Below are 21,533 nucleotides of genomic sequence, written 5' to 3'. Positions count from 1 at the left end.
CACCAAAGACACTAGAACTTAGGGATGAAGGCTCCATGTAGGCACCACTGTGACTTCTCCATGTTTGGTGAATTGTGTTGGTGTAATCCTTATCAGTAGGACCCTGCTGTCAGCTTTCGGAGAGCAGCCCTCTGTCCTAGCACCAGCCTGGTTTGGGGACTTTAATTGGACCCCCTTGTCCAACAACTAAATTGAATGCAACCCAGACCCACTACTGGAAATCTTGTTCAGTGACAAGAGATGGCCAGTTGGGGCTCTCTTTTCCCTATTAGGAGACTTCATTAGGATGACTTTCATATATTTTAGGAAGTTTCCACTGCACTAGGTTTTTATATCATCCTTTAAATGCTCCTTGATTCTGCTGTCTCTCCCTACATTTCCTCCCCCTCCCCACCAGATCCTCCCATTCTGTCCCCACCCCACCCCACCCCCAGTTCACCTCTACGGTATTTGAATTTTCAGTGTTTGATATTTGCATCTTTTCTTTATTCTCCCCAAGCTGCTTCACTGTTTTCTTTAGTTATAGAAAGGCCTTTTGTGAGTGTACAGGTCTGAGGGGAAAGGTTTCCCTAATATGAGTATTACAGCTTTGAAGGGAAAGGTGTCCTGGCATTCAAGAGCCAAGGACTATCACAGTCACACTGCACGTCAAACATCACACAAGAGATTTACTGGGAAAGACAAAAGGATGGCTGCCTCTGCTCAAAGAACTGGAGATAGGTTTTATGTCAAGTTTTTTTTTTTGGGGGGGGGGAGCAGAGCTTTCTAGAATGGGGCTTTCTAAGGTAGGGGATTGGTGGGATTTCAAGTCCTAATTGTGGGATGAGTTCAGGGATTGGTGGTGTTTCAAGCTTAGGGATCAGTAGGGCTTCAAGCCCTGAAATTGAGCCCAGGCTTTTTATTTTTAGGGCAGAGCTTGGCTGCCTGAGACTGGAGAGGCTGGGTTTGGCCTTTACAGTGTCTTTGGAGGGAGCCTGATTGCTAAAGGTCCTTGGGTCAGGGCCTGGTCTACATGCCTTAAAGGGTTTATACATTTTCCTTTGGAAAAGTGATTTATATATGATTGTATGGATTTAAAAATATCTGTGTGCTTATGACTATTTAGACAAAAAACAGTATAATGTTTAATAATATAAGTGACATGTAGTGTACTGAGTTTAGTGTTAAATACGGTCATTAAGAAATACCAGTGTAGTCAGAAACAATGACTGTCTTCTATCCTTTGTTCTCCCAACTTTCTGGGGAAAAGATAATCTACATTGTTATCAGTTGCTACCGTTAGTTGAACATTTCTGATAAGGATTATCTGTTTTTACCTAGCATGGACGTATATCAGGAAGTTACACAACTTCAAAGAAGAGACAACATAACAGAAAATTTAACAATAAAGAATATGCTGAGTCCAGTTTCTATAGTGATGATAACTTTGGTAACTACAGTGATGACAACTATGGTAACTACAACCAAGAAGAAGAAGATTTTTCCAGCCAGCTGAAATACTATAGACAATCGCAGGAATCATCAGGATCATCATTTTCTAAAGAATCAGGGAAAAAACAGAGAACTAAAGGAAGCCCACCAGGTGAGTTTAAAGTTAGTCTGTCTTAGATGTGAGAACTGTGTAGGTTTACAGTAACACAAATTTATTCACTCCTTTTCGAAATTAGCTAATTCCTGTTGTTTCTAACTTCATTTTTCTGTGCTATGTAGACCTAGACCTTGAGGCTAAACATATGCAACTGACTAAATCTGAATGATATCTTAATAGTTCAACTAGAAAAGTAATTCTGATATTTTAATTGTATGTAACATTATAATAAAACACATTTAATTCCAGCACATAGTTTTCTCTTTTATGCTATTTATTAACTTATAGTTTTGAATGATAAAGACAATAATGAGAGCTGTTCTTTAGTCTTTAAAATATGGCAGTTACCTTTGCCATGTAAATGAACATAGGGCTATGGACATCCTTTAAGAATGAAAATAATACAATTTTTTCCAAGATTTATTTATATTTTATGCACGTGAGTGCTTTGCTTACATGTATATGTATGCCTGGCACTCTTACAGGCCAGATGAGGGCATTGGATCCTCTGGAATTGGAACTACAAATGACTACGAACCACACTGGGAACCCGGTCCTCTGCAAGAGCAGCAAGTGCTCTTAACCACTGAGCCTTCTCTCCAATCCCCAATAAGAACATAATTTAAGGATAGTTCTGCATTATATTGTGGTGTGTGGTTCCTGGGGAGACTAGGGCAAGTTGTCTGCTGATAATAGTAAATGAAGAAACTACCAACTATATAAGGCTTTAATTACCTTAATGGCTTAGTATTGGGGGCATACATTCTCCATACTTTTCCAATATTTTATTTATTTATTTATTCATTCATTCATTCATTTATTATTTTTTTTTAAGAAAGTTTCTCTGTAGCCCTGACTGTCCTGGAACTTGCTCTGTAGACCAGGCTGGCACTGAACTCAGAAATCTGTCTCTGCCACCTGAATGCTGGGATTAAAGGCATGTACCACCACATCACACTCAAATAATATTTTAAAATATTTATTTTCTACTTTGTGTGTTTTGCCTGCATATATTATGTACCACATGTGTACAGTGCCCTTGGAGACCAGAGTAGGGCACTGGATCTCCTGGAACTGGATTTTACAGAAAGTTGTGGCTGCTGGGAATTGAACCTGAGTCCTCTGGAAACTCAGCCAGTGCTCTTAACCACTGAACCATCGCTCTAGCCCCCACCACTATTTTTAATAGCAACAAAAATTATATTTTTACAACTTACTTTTCTTCTTAGCTATCAATAATGTCCTAGTTACTCTTTAATTAACAAACAGCCTTTAACACCTTCATTCTATTGAATTAGTAGAAGTAATAAATTATTACCACGATTTATTTAAGCAGATCATTAGATTGGTTTGGTGGTAGGATGGTAATTATTTGAGATTTAGTTTTCACCCAAATTTTTCCAAATTCTGTGATTGAGCCTGCAAAAACCATATTCATACGTATCTCAGAAAGTATCTTGTCAATCATATTTTTTACTTGCGAATGAACTAAAGGGGCTGGAGAGATGACTCAGCAGTTAAGAGCACTTCCTGCTCCTGCAGAGGACCTAGGTTTCTTTCCTGGCTCCCACATGGCAGCTCACAGCTGTCTGTAACTGCAGTTCCAGGGGATCCAATGCCTACATCTGACCTTTGAAGGCACTGCTCATGCATGTGGTGAACATGCATACATACAAGAAAAACACCCATACAATAAAGTGAATAAATCTAACCTTAAAAAAGAGTAGATTTTAAAGGGGGCATGGTTGTGGATGCCTTAATCCCAGCAGCAGGGAGGCAGAGGCAGGAGAATGTCTGTGAATTCAATGCCAGCCTGGTTTATGTAGTGAGCTCCAGAACAACCAGGACTACATAGAGACCAAATCTCAGAACAAAAAGAATGAATTGTTGACCAGATGTGATGGCTTATGCTTGTAATTCCAGCATTTGGGAAACTGAGACAGGAAGGTTACTGGGAGTTCTAAGCCAGCTTGGTCTACAGGGTGAGACCCTGCCTCAAAACAAAGACAAATGAAAATGATTATTAAAAGCAAATCTCCACAATTTAAAGACATAGTCACACACATAACATTGTTATCCATATACTAAGTTGACATCTGAAAAAATGATATACCAATATTTATAACTGCAGGTATAAAAGCAGAACAATCTCTAAATTCCTATCAGCACAAAGTATAATTTTTGAGCTAGAAATTAGTGTGTTCTCTTTTTGCTATTTCTTTATTTTTAGATCAGTTATTTTTAAAGAGTGTGTGTGTGTCTGCATGTGGATGTGTGCACATGAGTTCAGGTGCCCACAGAGGCCAGAAGAGGGCTTCAGATCCCCTAGAGCTGGAGCTAAGGATGGTTGTGAGTTGCCTAACATGGGTGCTGGGAACTGAATTCAAGTCTTCTGCAGAGCAGTATGTGTTCTTAACCACTGAGCCATTTTTCTAGCCCTCTTTGATTTCCTATAATAAAGTGAAGCTTTCCACACATTTATTTTCTAGGCCATTAGAAAAGCTTACTGGTTCTGTTTAGCTTTGATAAAATATAAAAATTATGTTGTAATTTGTTATCATGTTTGTGTTGTTTGTTTTGAGACAGGGTCTTGCTGTGTAACCCTAGCTGTCCTGGAACTCATGGCTCTACCTCCCGAGTACTGACATACAATTTTTTTAAATTGGACATCTTTTCAGATGCTTTATTTTTTGTAGTGGTGGATACTGAACCTAGGGTCTCAGGTATGCCAAGAAAGAACTCTACCACTGAGCTGAATCCTTGGAGCACCCTTTTCTATTCTTTTGGAGGTACAGCATCTCACTGTGTAGCCCAGGGCAGTTTCAAACTTGTGTTCCTTCTACCTCAGCCTCTAAAGTTCTAGGATCAACCTCTGCCATGCTAGGAAGACACTTAAAAATAACATTTTCATAAGCAACCAACCAGTGAAGAGTGTGTGTGTATATGGATACAAAATTGTTAGTAGAAATCTGGATTGCTAATATATACCAAATATAATGGTTAGTTCTCTTAAAAAGAGAGAGCTTGTTAATCATCTAATCCCAAGGGGCTGAGGGGAGAGACAAGAATGGCTTCTCTAGGCATGGATACTTTTAAGCCTTTACTCCTGTGTAGCTGACTCTTTCATCTTCTGAGCAGGAAGCAGTTCTCAAAAAGCAGAAATGGGTTAACTTTTTTGATGACTCTTGGGGGAAAGAAGGATGATTCACTATATAGACTATTAAAAAAATTTGTATTGGTTCTTGTAAGCTAATAGATGTTACACTGCTTTTCAGGAATATTTGAAGTACATTGTAACTTTTTTAGGTACTGAGTATCGGAATAAAAGTTTTAATGTCAGTCATGGACATATTTTGCCGAAGAAAATCAGAAGAAAAGACCACCACGGGGCAAGAGTCACTAAAGGACCTAATGTCTTTTCAGGAACGGATGACTTTCAAGAGGTACTAATAATTTATGTGTAAGGAGGAGAAGACCTCTATTGTTTTTGAATCATTTGGTTGCAAAGGAAGCATTATGATTATAATGCTACTATCTGAATAAATGAAAAATTTCTAGCTAAGATCTAATAAATAAAATCCTCCCCAAAGAATTTTTTAAATTAATTATGGTGTTAGTGTAGAGGTACACATTTAAGAGAACTAGAAATAAAATGAGTAAGTAAAAAGTCTCAAAATATAACTAAAAAAAAAATCCACATGGTGGATGTTTTGTTTTTCTAAGCAAAAACATCCCCTATTCCTCCTTTACTGTGCTCTCCTTCCTAAGGGGTCATTTTCCTCAACACAAAAAGCAGTAACAGGGTAATAGCTCAGTGGGCCAAGAAGGAAGGAAGGAAGTTTATCAGAGCTGGAATCGTTGGAAAGGGGGAAATGGATATAAATGACCAGAAAGATGAACTTAAGTACTTTTCATGTAATACTTATTCAACAAATCCATGTTAAATTGAGCTGAATTCTGAACATTTCAGCAGCTCTGACTTGGAGGTATCCAGTTCCTGTATTCTGTTATGGTTCTAGCTTGATTCAGTTAGTTGGAAGTAAGAGTGGGCTTTTAAATGCTCTCGATACATTTTATGTATTTTGTGTTCATGTGTGACAGCACACATGGAGGACAGAAAACAACCTGAAGAAGTTGGTTGTCTCTTTCCAGCATGTGGATCCCAGAGGGCCTGGTTTGTTTTGCCTCTACTACCAGGCTATCTCACAGGCCACAGAGTGAACTTGAAAACAGCAACCTTGAGTAAACTACATGCTATAGTTAAAAAAAAAAAAAAAAAAAAAAAATCTTGGTTTTGGTCTGGAGAGATGGCTTAGCTGTTAAAAGTACTTACTGCTATTGCAGAGGTCTCAGATTCAATTCCCAGTACACACATGATGCCTCACAACCACCTGTAACTCCAGTTTTAGGGGATCTGACACCCTCTTCTGGCCTCTTTAGGTACTAAGCACACAAATGATATACATGCATACTGTATGAAAAATTCCCATACACATAAAATAATTTTTTAATTTAAATGAGAATTTATTAGAATGTAACAACCCAGGAAGTTAACATGCTTAATATACCTAGAAAATTTGTATAATAATATAGAATTTTTATGATGACAAAGAAAGTAAATGATAATGAAGTTGAATATAATGACCATGGAATAGAGTGGTCATGAAAGAAACCAACATCTTTGATTTGTGAATGATTAGAACATAAACTACAGTGTCACTAATTACAAATAGCTATGAGACATGCCTGAGTCACTTCTGTCCTTCAAAGAAATAAATCAATTAAAATGCTTGATTTTCCAGTGGCTGTTTAGATAATTGGCAGAAGTTTCTTGGTGTGTACTACTTAGAATACCATTTAAGGATATATTCACAAGTTTGATCTAAAAATAAAAATACTATAGAAATATTTGCATCCCATGTTTATTGCTGTTTTATTCACTATAGTAAAGAGTTGGAATCAGCCTAGTTGCCAATCAACAGATGAATGGGTAATGAAAATTTATAATATATATAAAAATTGATAGCCGGGCATGGTCATGTATGCCTCTAATCCCAGCACTCAGGGAGGCAGAGGCAGGTGGATAAGTGTGAGTGCGAGGCCAGCCTGGTCTACAAAGCGAGTCCAGGACAGCCAAGGCTACATACAGAAGCCCTGTCTCTAACCCCCGCCCCAAAGATACTATTCAGTTCTAAAAAAAAAAAAAAAAAAAAATCACAAAATTTTCAGGAAAACAGATGAATGTGGAATATGCAATGTGAAACTAGCTCACAAACTCTCAGGAAAACAATGTTTTCACCCTCATATGTAGAATCTAGCCAATTATAAGCAAATACCCATGTGGGTACAGTAGAGCCTGTAGAAATGAGAACAAGAAAGGGCACAGATTGGGGCAGAGGAAGGACTGATACAAACAGTGAACACGAGTTATGAAAGAAGGCCTACGACTAATTGCTTTTCTAGCTCTAACTCTGTCCTGGGTTTTCAGTTTTCATGGTGGATATGCATAAAATGTATTTGGTAGTGAAGGTGTAAAATCCAATATGAAAGCCCCACAGCTCCTTTAAGTGGCCGTGCTGCCCAGAGCAGTGGTTCTCCAGCTTCCTAATCCTGCAACCTTTAACACAGTTCAATAAAGTTTAAAAAATTAAGTTTGGGCTGAAGAGATGGGTCAGTGATAAAGAGCACTTGTTTTTTGCAGGGGACTTTGATTCCCAGCACCCACATAGTGGTTCACAACCATTCATAACTCTAGGTCCAGTGCATCTGACCCCCTTCTCTGACATCTAATGGCACCAGTCATTCACAAGGTATACAGACACACATACAGGCAAAATAATCATACATAAAAATAAATTTGAATTTTTTAAAAAAGTTTATGCCCAATTAGTTTGTAAGACCCAGGAATGCCAGCCTGCTTTGGGGGATGTCGGTCACCGTTTTGTGCTGAAACGTTCTGAGCAGGTTAGGTATAACAAGGCCTCCTTGTCTTTGTTCATCTGTCATTTTCAGTTCTCCTCCTTTCCTCACCTACTAACGTTTACTGCGCTGTTCCCATTCCATGGATAAGAGCTTCATACTATAATTTTCACTATTATTATATTATATTATATCATATCATATCATATTATATTATATTTTCCTGGACATAATAGATTTCTAGAATGTGCTGCTTCTAGGTAAAGTAACTTTACTTACTTTCTAAGTAAGTCTGCTCCATTCCTGATACTTGTGCAATATGCCTAGAAATAGTTATCAAGAAAGTGCCTTCAAGCAGGTTACTGTCTGTTTTAGCCTTTAATCTGTAAGATGAGGGTATATAGTGTTATCCATCCTGAAGATGCCTGCAAGCACTAGTATTTTGAATGTCTGTTGATACAGGCTCCAACTAAAAGTTTATTTATTATGGTGTAGGAAAATCAAGATTAAAATATCAACTATGTCAGTTAATGAGGGGAACTTTGTGTGTATACACGCATGTATGTCAGTGTGTGTTCATGTATGGTGCACATGTGAATGCATGTGAAGGCTAGATATAACCTAGTATGTGTTCCTCAGGAGCTGTGCACCTTCTTTGAGACAGGGTATCTCATTGGCCTGGAGCCCCTTGATTAGACTGCTTAGTTGGCCATGAGCCCAAGAATATGCCTGTGTCCATCTTCCAAATCACCGTGTCTGACTTTTCCCACAGGTTCTGAGACTCAAACACTGGTCCCAGTGCTTGTGACACATTCATTTCTTTGACTGAGCATCCCCCAGCCCAGAGATACTTCTTAGGATTCCAGGAACACACAGGCATTCAAGGGAAAGGGGAAACTAATCAAGTTAGAACAAGTAGTCACTGGAATCATATTAAGATCAAAGCATAGTTAACGCTTGAAAAACATTATTTTATAAAATTTATGAATTAAGTAATTACATTTAGCCTGCTTCACTGATGTATTCTGCTTCCTTATTCCATCTTATACTTAGGGCAAAAGTTGAATAGGAAGGGGCAACTATGCAAACAAGTCGGACTGTGAGGTTTCTTCTTCATCTGTCGTACTTCTTTCTCTTATCTTTTAAGTTTCACTTCTGGCCTTTCTTCCCTTAAGAAAGTACAAATTTTCTCATCCCCACCACCCAGAAATGTGGGCTGAAATGGGAAGATAAATAATTTTAGCTATTATCTTTGCTTTTACTTATTATTGTAAATTGGATCAGTTTTTCGTTCCATAAAGTATTATGAACATATCTTGTATTCTTGTTTTTCTGTAACATTATTGTATTTTAAGGCAATATCATAATATTCTACAGCCTTAATGAATCATAGCATAGCTTACTGGTTTCCTGGTTTTGTATATGTCCAGTGTTTTCCAGTTTTAAGTGGTTTTGCAGTAATTATTGTAAATAAATTTGTGTGTGTGCATTCCTGGTCTTAGATTAATTCTGAAAATTCTTAATTCCATATTTAAACGTGATATAGCTGCTTACTGTTGTAGTGCTGGGAATGGAACCCTGGGCCTTATGTACCACTAGGTGGAAGCTGACATACTGAGCTGCAGTCCTGGCATCAGAGTGGGTGTTCTAAAGTTGCTTATGACGTATTGGTCAGCAGTGAATGAGAGCCTATGTTTTATATCACCCTTGCTGAATTGAGTAATACTATGAAATTTAAGGCATCTTATACTTTTATTTTTAAAAAATATCTTTAAAGAAAAAGGCCCCCTTGCAGCCAGTAGTAATAAACAAGACTCCAGAAGCATGTGTCTACAAGCAAAGTGAGTACAGTTTGTCTGATCTTGATTACTGTTCATAGCCAGTTCATACTGCTTTCCAGAGCAATGTAATTATGTCTTAGTACCTGTTGATATTTCATGTCTTATATTTAAGTGAATTTCTTCTTGCAGTACAGCAAACCAGGGAAAAAGTGGAAAGTTATGACTCAGGAGTTTATTAACCAGCACACAGTGGAACACAAAGGAAAACAGATCTGTAAATACTTCCTGGAAGGGAGGTGTATTAAGGTAAATGTTAACATAAAGGGCACTATGGATCATTCTAACTTTCAGAGTCACCTTTAGAATTTGGTCCTTGGAGGGTAGTAATTTTCTTTCATTGCTCATAGCTGCAGTGATGCTAGGTTTCAAAATTACCTTGCATGAAATTACTGTATGGATACAAGCGCATTTAGTTATATTCTGGGACAGCAACAATTGGTAGAAAACAGATTTTACTTGACAGATATGTTAACATTTGTGACAGATACAGTTGTGGCTCTCTGACAGTGTGGTATATCATTCATGGTCTAGCTGACACATGGTAGTTTAATCTTTATACCTGTCCTGTCAAGTAGTAGTTGCTAGTAGCCTTGTTTTAAACCTGACACCAAGAGTTTAAGTAAGTTCCTAAGCTACAGCCAGAAGTGGTGGGTGCTGGAAGGGCACTAGCAGAGCCCTGAGACCATACACATGCTTGGGCAGGGCTTAGAGGGGACATCTGCTTTGTCCGAGCCTCAGGGTCCGCGACCAGAGATAGTGACCAGAGCCCCGCCGTGGACACATGAAGAGACATAACTGAATCCTTTCTTTTTTTGTGTTTCTGTTTACACAGGGAGATCATTGTAAATTTGATCACGACGCAGAATTGGAGAAGAAGAAGGAGATCTGCAAATACTATTTACAGCGATATTGCACCAAAGGAGATAACTGCATTTATATGCATAATATCCTTTATAGAAATTATGTAGCAACCAACATTCTGATCTTTTGTCATTGTGGTTTTAAAGAAGTCATAAATGCAATCTAGAAATTCTATCTTGGATGATTCATCTTATCATTTTAAGTTTAAAATGACACATGTTATAAACCCAGTCTTCTCAGCCTCAGTGCTTCAAGTGGGCAAAGTGCCCAGGAATATAGGAATGAATTTCTTTATAACCCAAGAGAATGCAAAGCCTTCTTTGCAAAACTAGAAACAGTAAGGGAAAAGACTAAAAATTTGGCTACACACAACCTTAAATTTTTATAATAAAAACCTACAAGCTAAGTAAACACATTAGAACATAGGAAATTATTTATGTACTTTAGTAAGAAGAAATGCCATTGCTGTAATAATTTCCTAAAGATTGAGATGATTGGGAGCAAAGAAAAAGATGATTCACAGAAAGAAAACAACTGGTCAAAAATCAAGTGGAAAGATGCTTTATGTTACTCATAGTAAGGAATATAACTAAAACCATACCAAGATAACATATCAGATTCACAAAAGCCCAATTTGTTAACAGAACTGTGAGAAGAGAGACACACTTGAGTTCTCTTGACGGGCAGGTCACAGTGGCACATCTTTACCTATTATTCTTTGTGTTCAGCCTATGTGATATGTCACGTGGCAAATTTACCTGATTTCTTTGTTAAAATATAATTTGTCTTAGCCAAGAGAATAAAAATGCATTGTTTTCAAATTTGATATCATTCCTTAGAAATAAAATACCAAATTCTGTTTTTTAGAAGTTTCTGCTGTGCTCTTAGGGTCTCATGTCACCTGGAAATAAATTGTTTTATTTTATTCACTTTCATTATATTTTATCATACTTTGTTGGGTTTTGTTCAGGTTGTTTGTTTGTTTGTTTGAGACAGTTTTACTCTATAGCCCAGACTGACCTTATACTTACTGTATTGCCTAAGGCAACCTTGAATTCCTTGGCCTTCAGGAACTACAAATGTATGCCCTCATACAAAAATCCTTTTCAGCATGTATTGACACTTGAGCTTTAGGTCTTAGCTATTCTGATGGGTGTCAGGTGAAATCTTAGGGTCGTTTTGATTTGCCTCTCTCTGATAGCTAAGGACATTGAGCATTTCTTTAAGTTCTCTGCCATTCTGTATTCCTCTACTGAGAATTCTCCATTTAGCTCTGTATCCTATTTTTTAATCAGATTGCTTGATTTGTTGCTTTTTAATGTCTTTAGTTCTTTATATATTCTGGATATTATCCCTCTGTCAGATACAGGGTTGGTGAAGATCCTTTCCCAGTCTGTAGGCTGTCATTTTGTTCTGATGACAGTGTCCTTTGCTTTACAGAAGCTTTTCAGTTTCATGAGGTCCCATTTATTGAGTGTTGCTCTTAGAGCCTATGCTGTTGGTGTTCTGTTCAGGAAGTTGTCACCTGTGCCAATGAGTTCTAGGCTCTTCCCCACTTTTTCTTCTAACCAATTTAGTGTGTCTGGTTTTATGTTGAGGTCTTTTGATCCACTTGGACTTTAGTTTTGTGCAGGGTGATAAATATGGATCTATTTTCATTTTTCTGCATGTACACATCCAGTTGGACCAGCACCACTTGCTGAAGAAAACTCAAATGACAACACATGCTGGAGAGGTTGTGGAGAAAGGGGAACCCTCCTCTACTGCTGGTGGGAATGTAAACTTGTACAACCACTCTGGAAATCAATCTGGCGCTTTCTCAGACAATTAGGAATAGTGCTTCCTCAAGATCCAGCTACACCACTCCTAGGCCTATATCCAAAAGATGCTCAAGTACACAACAAGGACATTTGCTCAGCCATGTTTGTAGCAGCTTTATTCGTAATAGCCAGAACCTGGAAACAACCCAGATGCCCCTCAACTGAAAAATGGATACAGAAATTGTGGTACTTTTACACAATGGAATACCACTCAGTAATTAAAAACAAGGAAATCATGAAATTTGCAGGCAAATGGTGGGACCTAGAAAAGATCATCCTGAGTGAGGTATCCCAAAAGCAGAATGACACACATGGTATATACTTACTTATATAGACATATAAGCTAAGATAAACATGCTGAAATCTATAAACCTAAAGAAGATAAACAAGAAAGAGGCCCCAGGGTAAGATGATCAATCCTCACTTAGAAAGACAAATGGCATGGACATTGGATGTAGGAGAAAACAAGTAACTGGACAGGAGCCTACCACAGAGGGCCTCTGAAAGATTCTACCTAGCAGTGTATCAAAGCAGATATTAAGACTCATAAACAAACCTTTGGCAGAGTGCAGGGAATCATAAGAAAGAAGGGTGAGTTAATATGACCTGGAGAGGACAGGAGCTCCACAAGGACCAAATATATCAGGGGTCTTTTATGAGACTGTTTGTCCAGTCAAGGACCATGTATGGTTATAACCTAGAACCCCTGCTCGGGTGTCGCCCGTGGTAGCTCAGTATCCAAGTGGGTACCCTAGTAAAGGGAACAGGGACTGTTTCTGACATGAACTCAATGGTGGGCTCTTTGACCCCACCCTCCCCTACCCCCCGAGGGAGGAGCAGCCCTGCTAGGCCACAGAAGAGGTCTTTGCAGCCAGTCCTGAAGATACCTGATCAACCAGGGTCAGATGAAAGGGAGGAGGTCCTCCCCTATCAGTGGACTTGGAAAGGGTCAGGGAAGAGATGAGGGAGGGAGGGTGGGATTGGGAGGGAATGAGGGACCGGGATACAACAGGGATACAAAGTTAATAAACTATAACTAATATAAAAAAATTAAGGTTGAGAATGATAGAGGAAGGCACTCAGTGTTCTCTGCCTGGCACAGGCAGATGTGCACACACATACACACACACAGTTATACTTGATTTTACTTGGTTTGTTCCTTAATATTTTTGTTTATGTGAATTTCCTTGCAAGTTCTATCATAGTGGAGCAAAGTGCTACCAAGGAGACAATTGTAAGTTTTCCCATGATGACCTGACTAAAGAAACAAAGAAACTTTTGGACAAAGTGAGTAGTGTTTTGTAGCATTGATTTTTTTTTTTTACTGAAATAATTTTATAGAGTATTTTATTAGTTTGCTAAAAATTGAATTCTTGTAGGTTTTGTCCTATTATCATAGTTTGTTAGAAAATAGAATTGTTAGTCTAGGAATTTGAGAATATTTTAAGCTGATCCCTATTCTGACACTAAAAGAAATAATTGAGCAATACTCCAAACTGTTACCTGGAATCAGGTTTTTCTAGACCTTTGGCCTTTTATCCAAAGATTGAAAATAAGGGCTCATGTACAATTGCAAAGTAGGACTATAACTTTCTCTAGAGCAAAGGACAGTACAGGTTAGAGAGGACACTTGTCAAAACTGACAGTCATGTGAGTGGGGTTCAAGAAGAGGAGAAATGTAGCGTGGGTGGTTCTCCATCTTTATATTGTATGAATGTTTTGCCTACATGCATGTATGTGTACCACGGGTATGCCTACTATCCTCGGAGGCCAGAAAACTGTGTCAGATCCCTTGCAACTACAGTTACAGATAGTTGTAAGCTGCTGTGTGGGTGCTGGGAACTTAACTCGGATCCTTTGGAAGAGTAGCCAGTGTTCTTAACCTAGTTCTCTTTTTTGGTTGATAGTTTAGGTCATATAATAATATATATGTAATATATATAATAATATATAATATATATAATAATATAATTATGTGTGTGTGTGTATATATATATATATTTGGTTTTTGGAGATAAGGTTTCTCTGAAATGCCTTGGCTGACCTGGAATTGCTTTGTAGACCAGGCTGGCTTCAAACTCATAGAGGTCTGCTTTCCTCTGCCTCCCCATGTGCTGGGATTACAGGCATGTTCCACCATGCCCAGCCACATAATAATTTTTATTGCTTATCTTGCTTCCCACAGTACATCATATTTTAATTATATACACACACCCAATTACACATAGGTATAAATAAGATGGAAATAGAGAATTTTCCCCTAAAAGTTTACTTGAAAGACAGTTTGCTTTGGTGTACATGTACCTAAAACCAGCTGATGCAGGATCAGCCCTTCTGTTTTTCATATTAAACACTGTGCATACTCCTGAAAAGGGCTGTCTAAATTTGATTGTTACTAAGAGTGGAGAAATCTATGTTGTTGTTCAAAGATGAGAGTATATGTACCCAAGCAGATGGGGATTCTGGGGGTTTCTGAGGTTGGTTGGTACATACTTGGAGAGGGGTGTGTATGTATAATACATTCAGGTGAAGGAGCAAGGCTGCCAAGTGCATTATACAAAAGGAGTGTCTGTGTGTGTATGTGTCTGTTTGTCTGTCGGTGTGTCTGTGGTATATACCAAAATCAAAGAGGGATCCAAACTAAATTATCTTCTGTGTTTGACTGCTTTAAAACTATTTTGAAATTTGTTCTGTATATTAAAATGGCATTTCAACTTTAGTGTTAATTTTTTTTTTCTTTTTAACAAGTGTCACTGTGAGGTAGAAACTCATTCTTAAGTACTAACTGTCACAATCGTCCAGGTGCTGAATGCTGATGAAGAGCTTCTAAATGAAGATGAAAGAGAATTAGAAGAACTGAGAAAACATGGCATAACTCCTCTCCCCAAGCCGCCTCCTGGAGTCGGGCTTCTTCCAACCCCATCGGAGCACTTTGCCACTTCTGATCCTGAAGACAATTTCGAGACAGATCTTTCTGATGATATGAAGAAAATTCCATCTCTTTTTGAAATAGTTGTAAAACCTACTGTGGATTTAGCGCATAAAATTGGGAAGAAGTAAGTTAAACCATCAAAATGGTAGCGCTTTCCCTAACACTGAGCACTAAGATACCAAGGAGTGTTCTAAGTCACCCACATGGTTAAACTTAGCAGAGAACAGTTACTGGGCCTGGTGTGGGGTTGCTGCATCCCTTTTCTCCTTACCTTTACCTTCTTTCTTATCCCAGAGGTTTTCTCTGCAGAAGGACTGCACAACTGTAGAGGCTTTGCCATATAGTAGCCTTGAATGCCACTGCCAGGGAAACAGGAAACTGTAGAGAAAAGGCCTCCATCAGATTGGCCTGTAGGCAAGACTAGAGGGACATTTTCTTAGTTAATGATTGATGTGTAGGACAGAGCCCACTGAGGGTGATGGCACCCTTGGACAGGTGGGAACAGCAGGCTGACAAAGCTACTGTGGGGCAAACCAGTAGTAGGCAGTGTTCCTACATGGTCTCTGCTTCTGTTCTTGCCTTGAGTTTCTGCCCTAGCTTCCCTTGATGATGGACTGCACTATAAGATGCACCCTCCTCAGGGTGTTTTTGTTGTTTTTTTTTTTCCTTTGAAGTGTTTATCACAGTAACAGAAAGCAAATTAGGATAGGAAGCTGAAGTAGGATTAAGAGGTTAAGAACATTCTGGGCTATTTAGTGGACTTTGTCTCAAAATTTAAAAGGACAGGATTACCCACCCATTTGCCAATATTTTATATCATATTGTAATCAATGAACTAAGAGAAAGATGTAAATATGAACTAAGAGAAATGATTAGAACTAAGAATGAACTAAGAGAAAGATTAGAAATCCAGTGGGAGACTCATCACTGGGCAGTTTCTCTTAATAAAACCCAAAATGAACTGACAAAGCTATTAGATAATAAATATATAAGTGAATATTAAAAATGAAATTTTTTTGTATGCCAGCAATATATGCTTTCATTTGGGTTGTAGAGAAGTTCCTAGTACCTGGATTCAAGGTGACTTTCACTTGTCTTTGCAGTTTATTTATTTATTTATTTATTTATTTATTCATTTATTTAGTATTTTGAAACAGCTGGTAGTGAGCAGCAATTATGAAAACCCATACCTGAAATGAAAGCAGGAGACACTTGTGTTTCTACCTGACAACAATATGGAATAAGTAATCTCTTAAATACATGGGTTTTAGTTGAACATAAAGATCATATTTTGCTACTATCTATTTAGTAGTATAACTTTTTGTTTATATCTTTACTTTGATCTGAGAAATACTGGTTTTTTGTTCGTTTGTTTTGTATCTACAGACCACCAGCATTTTACAACAGTGCCTCACCACCAGGACCACAGTTTGAGGAAGGCAGTCCTTGCCCACAGCATATGTACAGTTCTGAGTCAAGTCCAGGTCCAGGACCTAATGTGCCTCAAGGATGTGATAGTCCTGTGAGGCACCCAGGTTCCCCTGGACATCATCCATGTGTGGGACCTCCTGGTCCACCAATGCAAGAGAGCCCACATTTGCCACCAGGTTCATCTGAAATTGTAGGCCCTCATAGTCAAGGTGGAGGGCTTGTTCAGCTGGATACTCTACCAAGTATGGGCGGAGCTTATCATTCCCCTAGCTTTCCAGGTCATGTGATGAAAGTCCCTAGAGAGAATCAGGGCTCTCCAGCTTCCCTGTACCAGCAGATGACTGGGGAAGCGCAACTCAACACTGAGGCCGAATCTCTGCCAGTCCCAGCTGAGCTATACGATGATTACTACCCACAGCATGCTGCACAGAGCTTTCAACCACCTGATAACTCTGCTGGTAAGAGTACTGTCGGGAGCAACTAATGTCTAATGTGAAGTAGTAAGACTTGCTTTTCTTTTAAAGCATGCATTTTAAATTAAGTAAAACAGAAACCTTGAACTGTTCAATTTCTTCAAAACTATAGAAACAAAACTTTAGCTAACTTGTGATGCAATAAAGTTGTCAATAATATTAAAAAACACAAAATATTTTTTAAAAATATTTAATTATACAACAACTTAGGACTCCAGTGTGGTGCTTAGAAGACATTCTGTCTTACAGTGTGGTGAAATTTGAACTCTCTTCTGTTGTCTGTAGAGGAGATGTGGTATGAAGAGTTTGCACAGCAGCAGCCTCCTAACCTTGGGAGTGGGCCCAACACCAGCAGCAATATGACAAGTCACTGCCCTCTGCCTGCTTCAGGGCTCCCTCCTGCAGTGCAGAGAGCTCTCTTCATCCAGTTGTCTCAGAGATACCAAGATGAACCAGCTGGCATCCAGCCTCATCGAGCATCAAGCAAGGAAGAAGGTTTTATAGCTTCTTAACTTTTGAAATAAGTGAAAATGAGTTCCTCTGCCCTGTCTATTTCTTAGAATCCTTTCTGACTTTAGTGATGAATAACAGTTGCAAAAGTTATGTTTACATAAGCATAAATAAGATGGTAAATAGAGTATTCTTTCTAAAGTTTACTTGAAAGATACAATTTGCCTTACTGTACAACTGTAGCAACTGTAGCAACTGTACCTAAAACCAGTTGCTGCAGTATCAGCCCTTCTGTTTTTCATAGTAAACACTAACAATACACTTCAGTGAGAAACTGTTGCCGGGTGTGTTGGTACACACCTGTAATCCCAGCACTCGAGGACGCAGGCAGGTGGTTCTCTGTGAGTTTAAGGCCAGGCAGGCAGGTGGTTCTCTGTGAGTTTAAGGCCAGGCTAATCCACAGAGTGGGTCCAGGCAGCCAAGGCTATACAGAGAAACCCGGTCTCCAAAAAACAACAACAACAAAACAGAAAAGAAACTGTCTACATTTTGTTGTTATTAGGAATGTAGAAATTAGAAATATTCAGAGGTGAGAGTACATGTAGCCAAGTAGGTGGAGATCCCTTTTAGTGATTATACTAAATAGTATGTGTTTGTAATCTTAAGGTCAAATATGAATGCTTTGTTTTTAACCACAGCTTCTGTCTCTATTCAGATGATACAGTTAACTGGTATTCCAGTAGTGAAGAGGAAGAAGGAAGTGGTGTCAAGTCAATACTGAGGACATTACAGAAACAAACAGGAACTCTCAGAAATCAGCAACAGCCTCCCCCAGAGCTTAGCATTCCTACTGATCCAAGACTTGCTAAAGTGAAAAGGAAAGGAAGTCAAGTGGTTGACCCAAGACTTCGGACTGTCCCAAGGCAAGACATTAGAAAGCCGCATGAGTCTGTCCCAGTGGACCTTAGACTTGCATGGGATCCCAGGAAATTAAGAGGGAATGGAAATGTTCCCGGAGGCTCCTCAGCTAGTGGAGCAAAATTTGATTTACATCATGTAAATGCTGATGCAAATTGCAAACCCAAAAGAAGAGATGATGATGATGAAGATACAGAAAGAGAACTGAGGGAAAAAGCCTTCTTAATACCATTGGATTCTTTACCTGGTGTAGTACTCCAGGATCCAAGGTCACAGTTAAGACAGTTCAGTCATATTAAAATGGACATCATTCTAACCAAACCCAACTTCGCAAAACACATTGTGTGGGCTCCAGAAGACTTACTTCCAGTACCTTTACCTAAACCTGATCCAGTATCTTCAATCAATTTACCTCTGCCCCCACTTATAGCTGACCAGAGGCTCAACAGGTTATGGAATACAAAAAGTGATCATCAGAGGTCCCCGTCGCTTGAGCCAAAATCAGCAGCCAAAACCAAAATGAATCTAACACACAGAGAGGGCTACTTAGAACAGTTTGGAGACTTACATAGTTCCGGGGCTAAATTAGGAGACCCTAGGCTGCAAAAGCATTTTGATCCTAGGCTTCACAGAGTGCCCAGTACAGAGTCTCACCAAGTGGCTATAAAGGACTCACATGCATCAAAGAGTGCCCCGCCCTTAGCCACATCAAACCCTGCTTTGTCACAGTCCTCAACAGCAGTACCTATTAATGCTGGCCCTGTGACTCTTCCTCCATATGCCCCTAAACTCTCTTCGTCAGATGGCCTCCCACTAGGAACTTCAAGTTCAGTTGTTAGTGGCATTAGTTTGTATGATCCTAGGGAGAAGGGCTCAGTGTCTGCATCAGAGCTATCAACCATTTCTTCTGGAGAAAATGCAGAGAACCAGAAAAAAAGTGGTTTGAAAAATAGTGATAAAAGTGAACCTTCACCTAGAGAAGTGATTCTACAACAGAATACTAATGCAGACGTGGAAGTTCCTGTTGCTGGGCCAGTCGACATGCAGGAAGACATTCTCAGGAGTGCTGAGAAGGGTCAGGTCCCTGCTGTGCACAGTCTTCCTATTCAGGCCTTAACAGGCCTTATTAGACCTCCATACAGTGATCCAAAGCAGGCAAGAGAGCCAGGACAGGCAAGTCCAACCCCAGATGATGATCCTAGTAGAGAAACGGATGACAAATCTCTGAAAGAGGTTTTTAAGACATTTGATCCAACTGCGTCACCATTTTGTTAGCTGTTGTGTAGTTAAGCTGTTCTCATGCTGACTATCAGTCCTTTGCTGTTTTGTAACTGGTTTACCTCTATATTTATTTTTTAAATTATAAACATTTTTCAGCTGCTAGTATCAGAACCACATGAACTTATCTCCTCTAAAGTCTGTGGTGTTTTATACAATATTTTTATAACTTCAAGAGACTGTAGCATAGAAATACTTATCATGTTAGCCTTAGTGAAAGTACTTTATTGTTAAAAGTGAACCATCATGAACACAGCACTCAGCCTGAGTATATGCCAGTTGTCTTTTGTAATCATTGTTTAGGTTAACAATTGCCACTTTTATATGGTTGTTTAGTTTTAAGCAATATGATATGTTACTTTTGAGAATCAGTATTTTAACTAGGATCCTCTCTGCCAGCACAAAACTGATTAGTGTGTAACACCACTGCTAAGTAAAGTGTAAAGTGAAAACAAATTAATTAGCTGAGCTCGTGTTTAAGAGCATCACTTGATTAGCATTGGCAATACTGTTTGTGTACATGAAGCACTTGAATGTTGTATCTTTTTTTTCTTCAAATTCTGGTTTTTATTAAGACAGGAAGGGAGGAGTGACTGAACTTCAAGGCAACAAGTGTGTGGATACCTCAAGACCAGTAGGAGGCATTTTATACATGAAGAGCCTCTCCCTTGCTTGGCAACACCTGCCCTGCTCTCCAGAGGAAGGCTGGGTGGGCTTCCGTTCTAAAGGGAGTAAGACTCACCAATGCCAGTGAGGCACAGCACAGCTTTGGCCATGGGGACCAGTTTGTCAGGACAGTAGTATAAAACCAGCACCTTGTCTTCGTCCACAGTAGGGCTGGGTGACACCATCGTGAGTACTGTGGGTAGAACCATTGGCCGCCAGACCACAACATGATCATTCTCAGTGACGACTGTGCCGGAGATGTGGATCAAGACCCTGGGGGAGCCATGGAAGACGAAAGAATCACACTTCTGGGGTACAGACCTCAAATTGTACCATTCTTCCAATTTGGTTTCTGTTTGCTCTAGTTGTGATAACACTTTTGTAATTTTTTTAGAGTTGTGTACTTCATCAACTTTAGTTTACACTGTTTCAATTTTTCTTGTAAGTACATCACCACAACCATCTTTAACTTCTAGTAGTCATATAAATATAATATATATGTTACATATATATATATATTATATTACTCCATAGTTCCAGTAGGCAACCAGAATCTGTATCTTCCCCAAGAGGGTTTTTTCACTTCTGCCTTTCCCAAATCTGGATCATCATCCTGGTCTAGTGGTACTGGGTTAACTGGAGTGCTGATAGCCTTGGAAGCTTTGATCAGAGACATGGTGATGTCCATGATGGCTGTCTTGCTTAGGGGAAAGTCTTCGTGGTCACCTGGGTACCTGGCTGGCCCATGCTCTGTACCCAGAGTGCACCTATTTCAGAGGCTGGCTCCATCTCTGCCCTGACACTGGACGGCTGTGCACTGTTGGTCCTGGACAAGCTCCAAGCACTGACTCCTGCCAGTCTGCTTGCTGCTACTGGACTGAAAGTTTCTGTGCACTTTGCCAGCCTTTAGCCCTCCAGCTCTCCAATGTTGTATCTTTCAAAAGTATTTTATTGTACACTATATCATAGAAGCTGAAGGAATATAAATAAAATGTTTTGCTACAGTAAAAAATTTCCAGGTTCTCTAAAAGAACTTTTAAAATTTAATTTTTCATATTAAATAGTTATGAGTTTACTGCTGTATCACATTGTAATGTTTACGTATTTCAGTGTTTTGTCTTTAGCAGCATAATTTTTATCTCAAATGTAACTGCAATAATTGTGCTCATCATGACTGTGGCAATTTTTAACAGAATTTTCAAAGTGAGCTTGTAATTATGCTGATAATGTTTTAAATGTCTAGATTCTATATTTTTCTTGCATAGCAAAAAAAAAACAAAACAAAAACAAAAACCCACTGAGATGGCAGGTATATTCCACTGTGTATGGTACCAATAAAGAATCTTTTAGATCTTA

At 39.0% G+C, this 21,533-nt stretch overlaps 1 protein-coding gene across 3 annotated transcripts in view; it reads left to right on the top strand.

Annotated features, from left to right (window-relative positions):
* Positions 1 to 21,533, top strand: part of Zc3h6 (zinc finger CCCH-type containing 6) — a 48,762-nt gene extending 27,229 nt beyond the window's left edge. For all 3 annotated transcript variants that reach the window (XM_060371827.1, XM_021641960.2, XM_060371826.1), the window contains exons 4-12: positions 1,321 to 1,582; positions 4,895 to 5,031; positions 9,478 to 9,594; positions 10,181 to 10,292; positions 13,207 to 13,316; positions 14,832 to 15,085; positions 16,348 to 16,850; positions 17,151 to 17,360; positions 18,031 to 21,533. In XM_060371827.1, coding sequence (XP_060227810.1) covers positions 1,321 to 1,582; positions 4,895 to 5,031; positions 9,478 to 9,594; positions 10,181 to 10,292; positions 13,207 to 13,316; positions 14,832 to 15,085; positions 16,348 to 16,850; positions 17,151 to 17,360; positions 18,031 to 19,508 — 3,183 coding nt within the window. In that variant the 3' untranslated portion in view covers positions 19,509 to 21,533. The remainder of the gene's footprint in view (positions 1 to 1,320; positions 1,583 to 4,894; positions 5,032 to 9,477; positions 9,595 to 10,180; positions 10,293 to 13,206; positions 13,317 to 14,831; positions 15,086 to 16,347; positions 16,851 to 17,150; positions 17,361 to 18,030) is intronic.

Source organism: Meriones unguiculatus, chromosome 18, assembly GCF_030254825.1.
Source record: "Meriones unguiculatus strain TT.TT164.6M chromosome 18, Bangor_MerUng_6.1, whole genome shotgun sequence".
Taxonomy (NCBI): Eukaryota; Metazoa; Chordata; class Mammalia; order Rodentia; family Muridae; genus Meriones; species Meriones unguiculatus.
The sequence above is the reverse complement of the archived record's forward strand: the minus strand, read 5'-3'. Positions and strand labels throughout refer to the sequence as shown.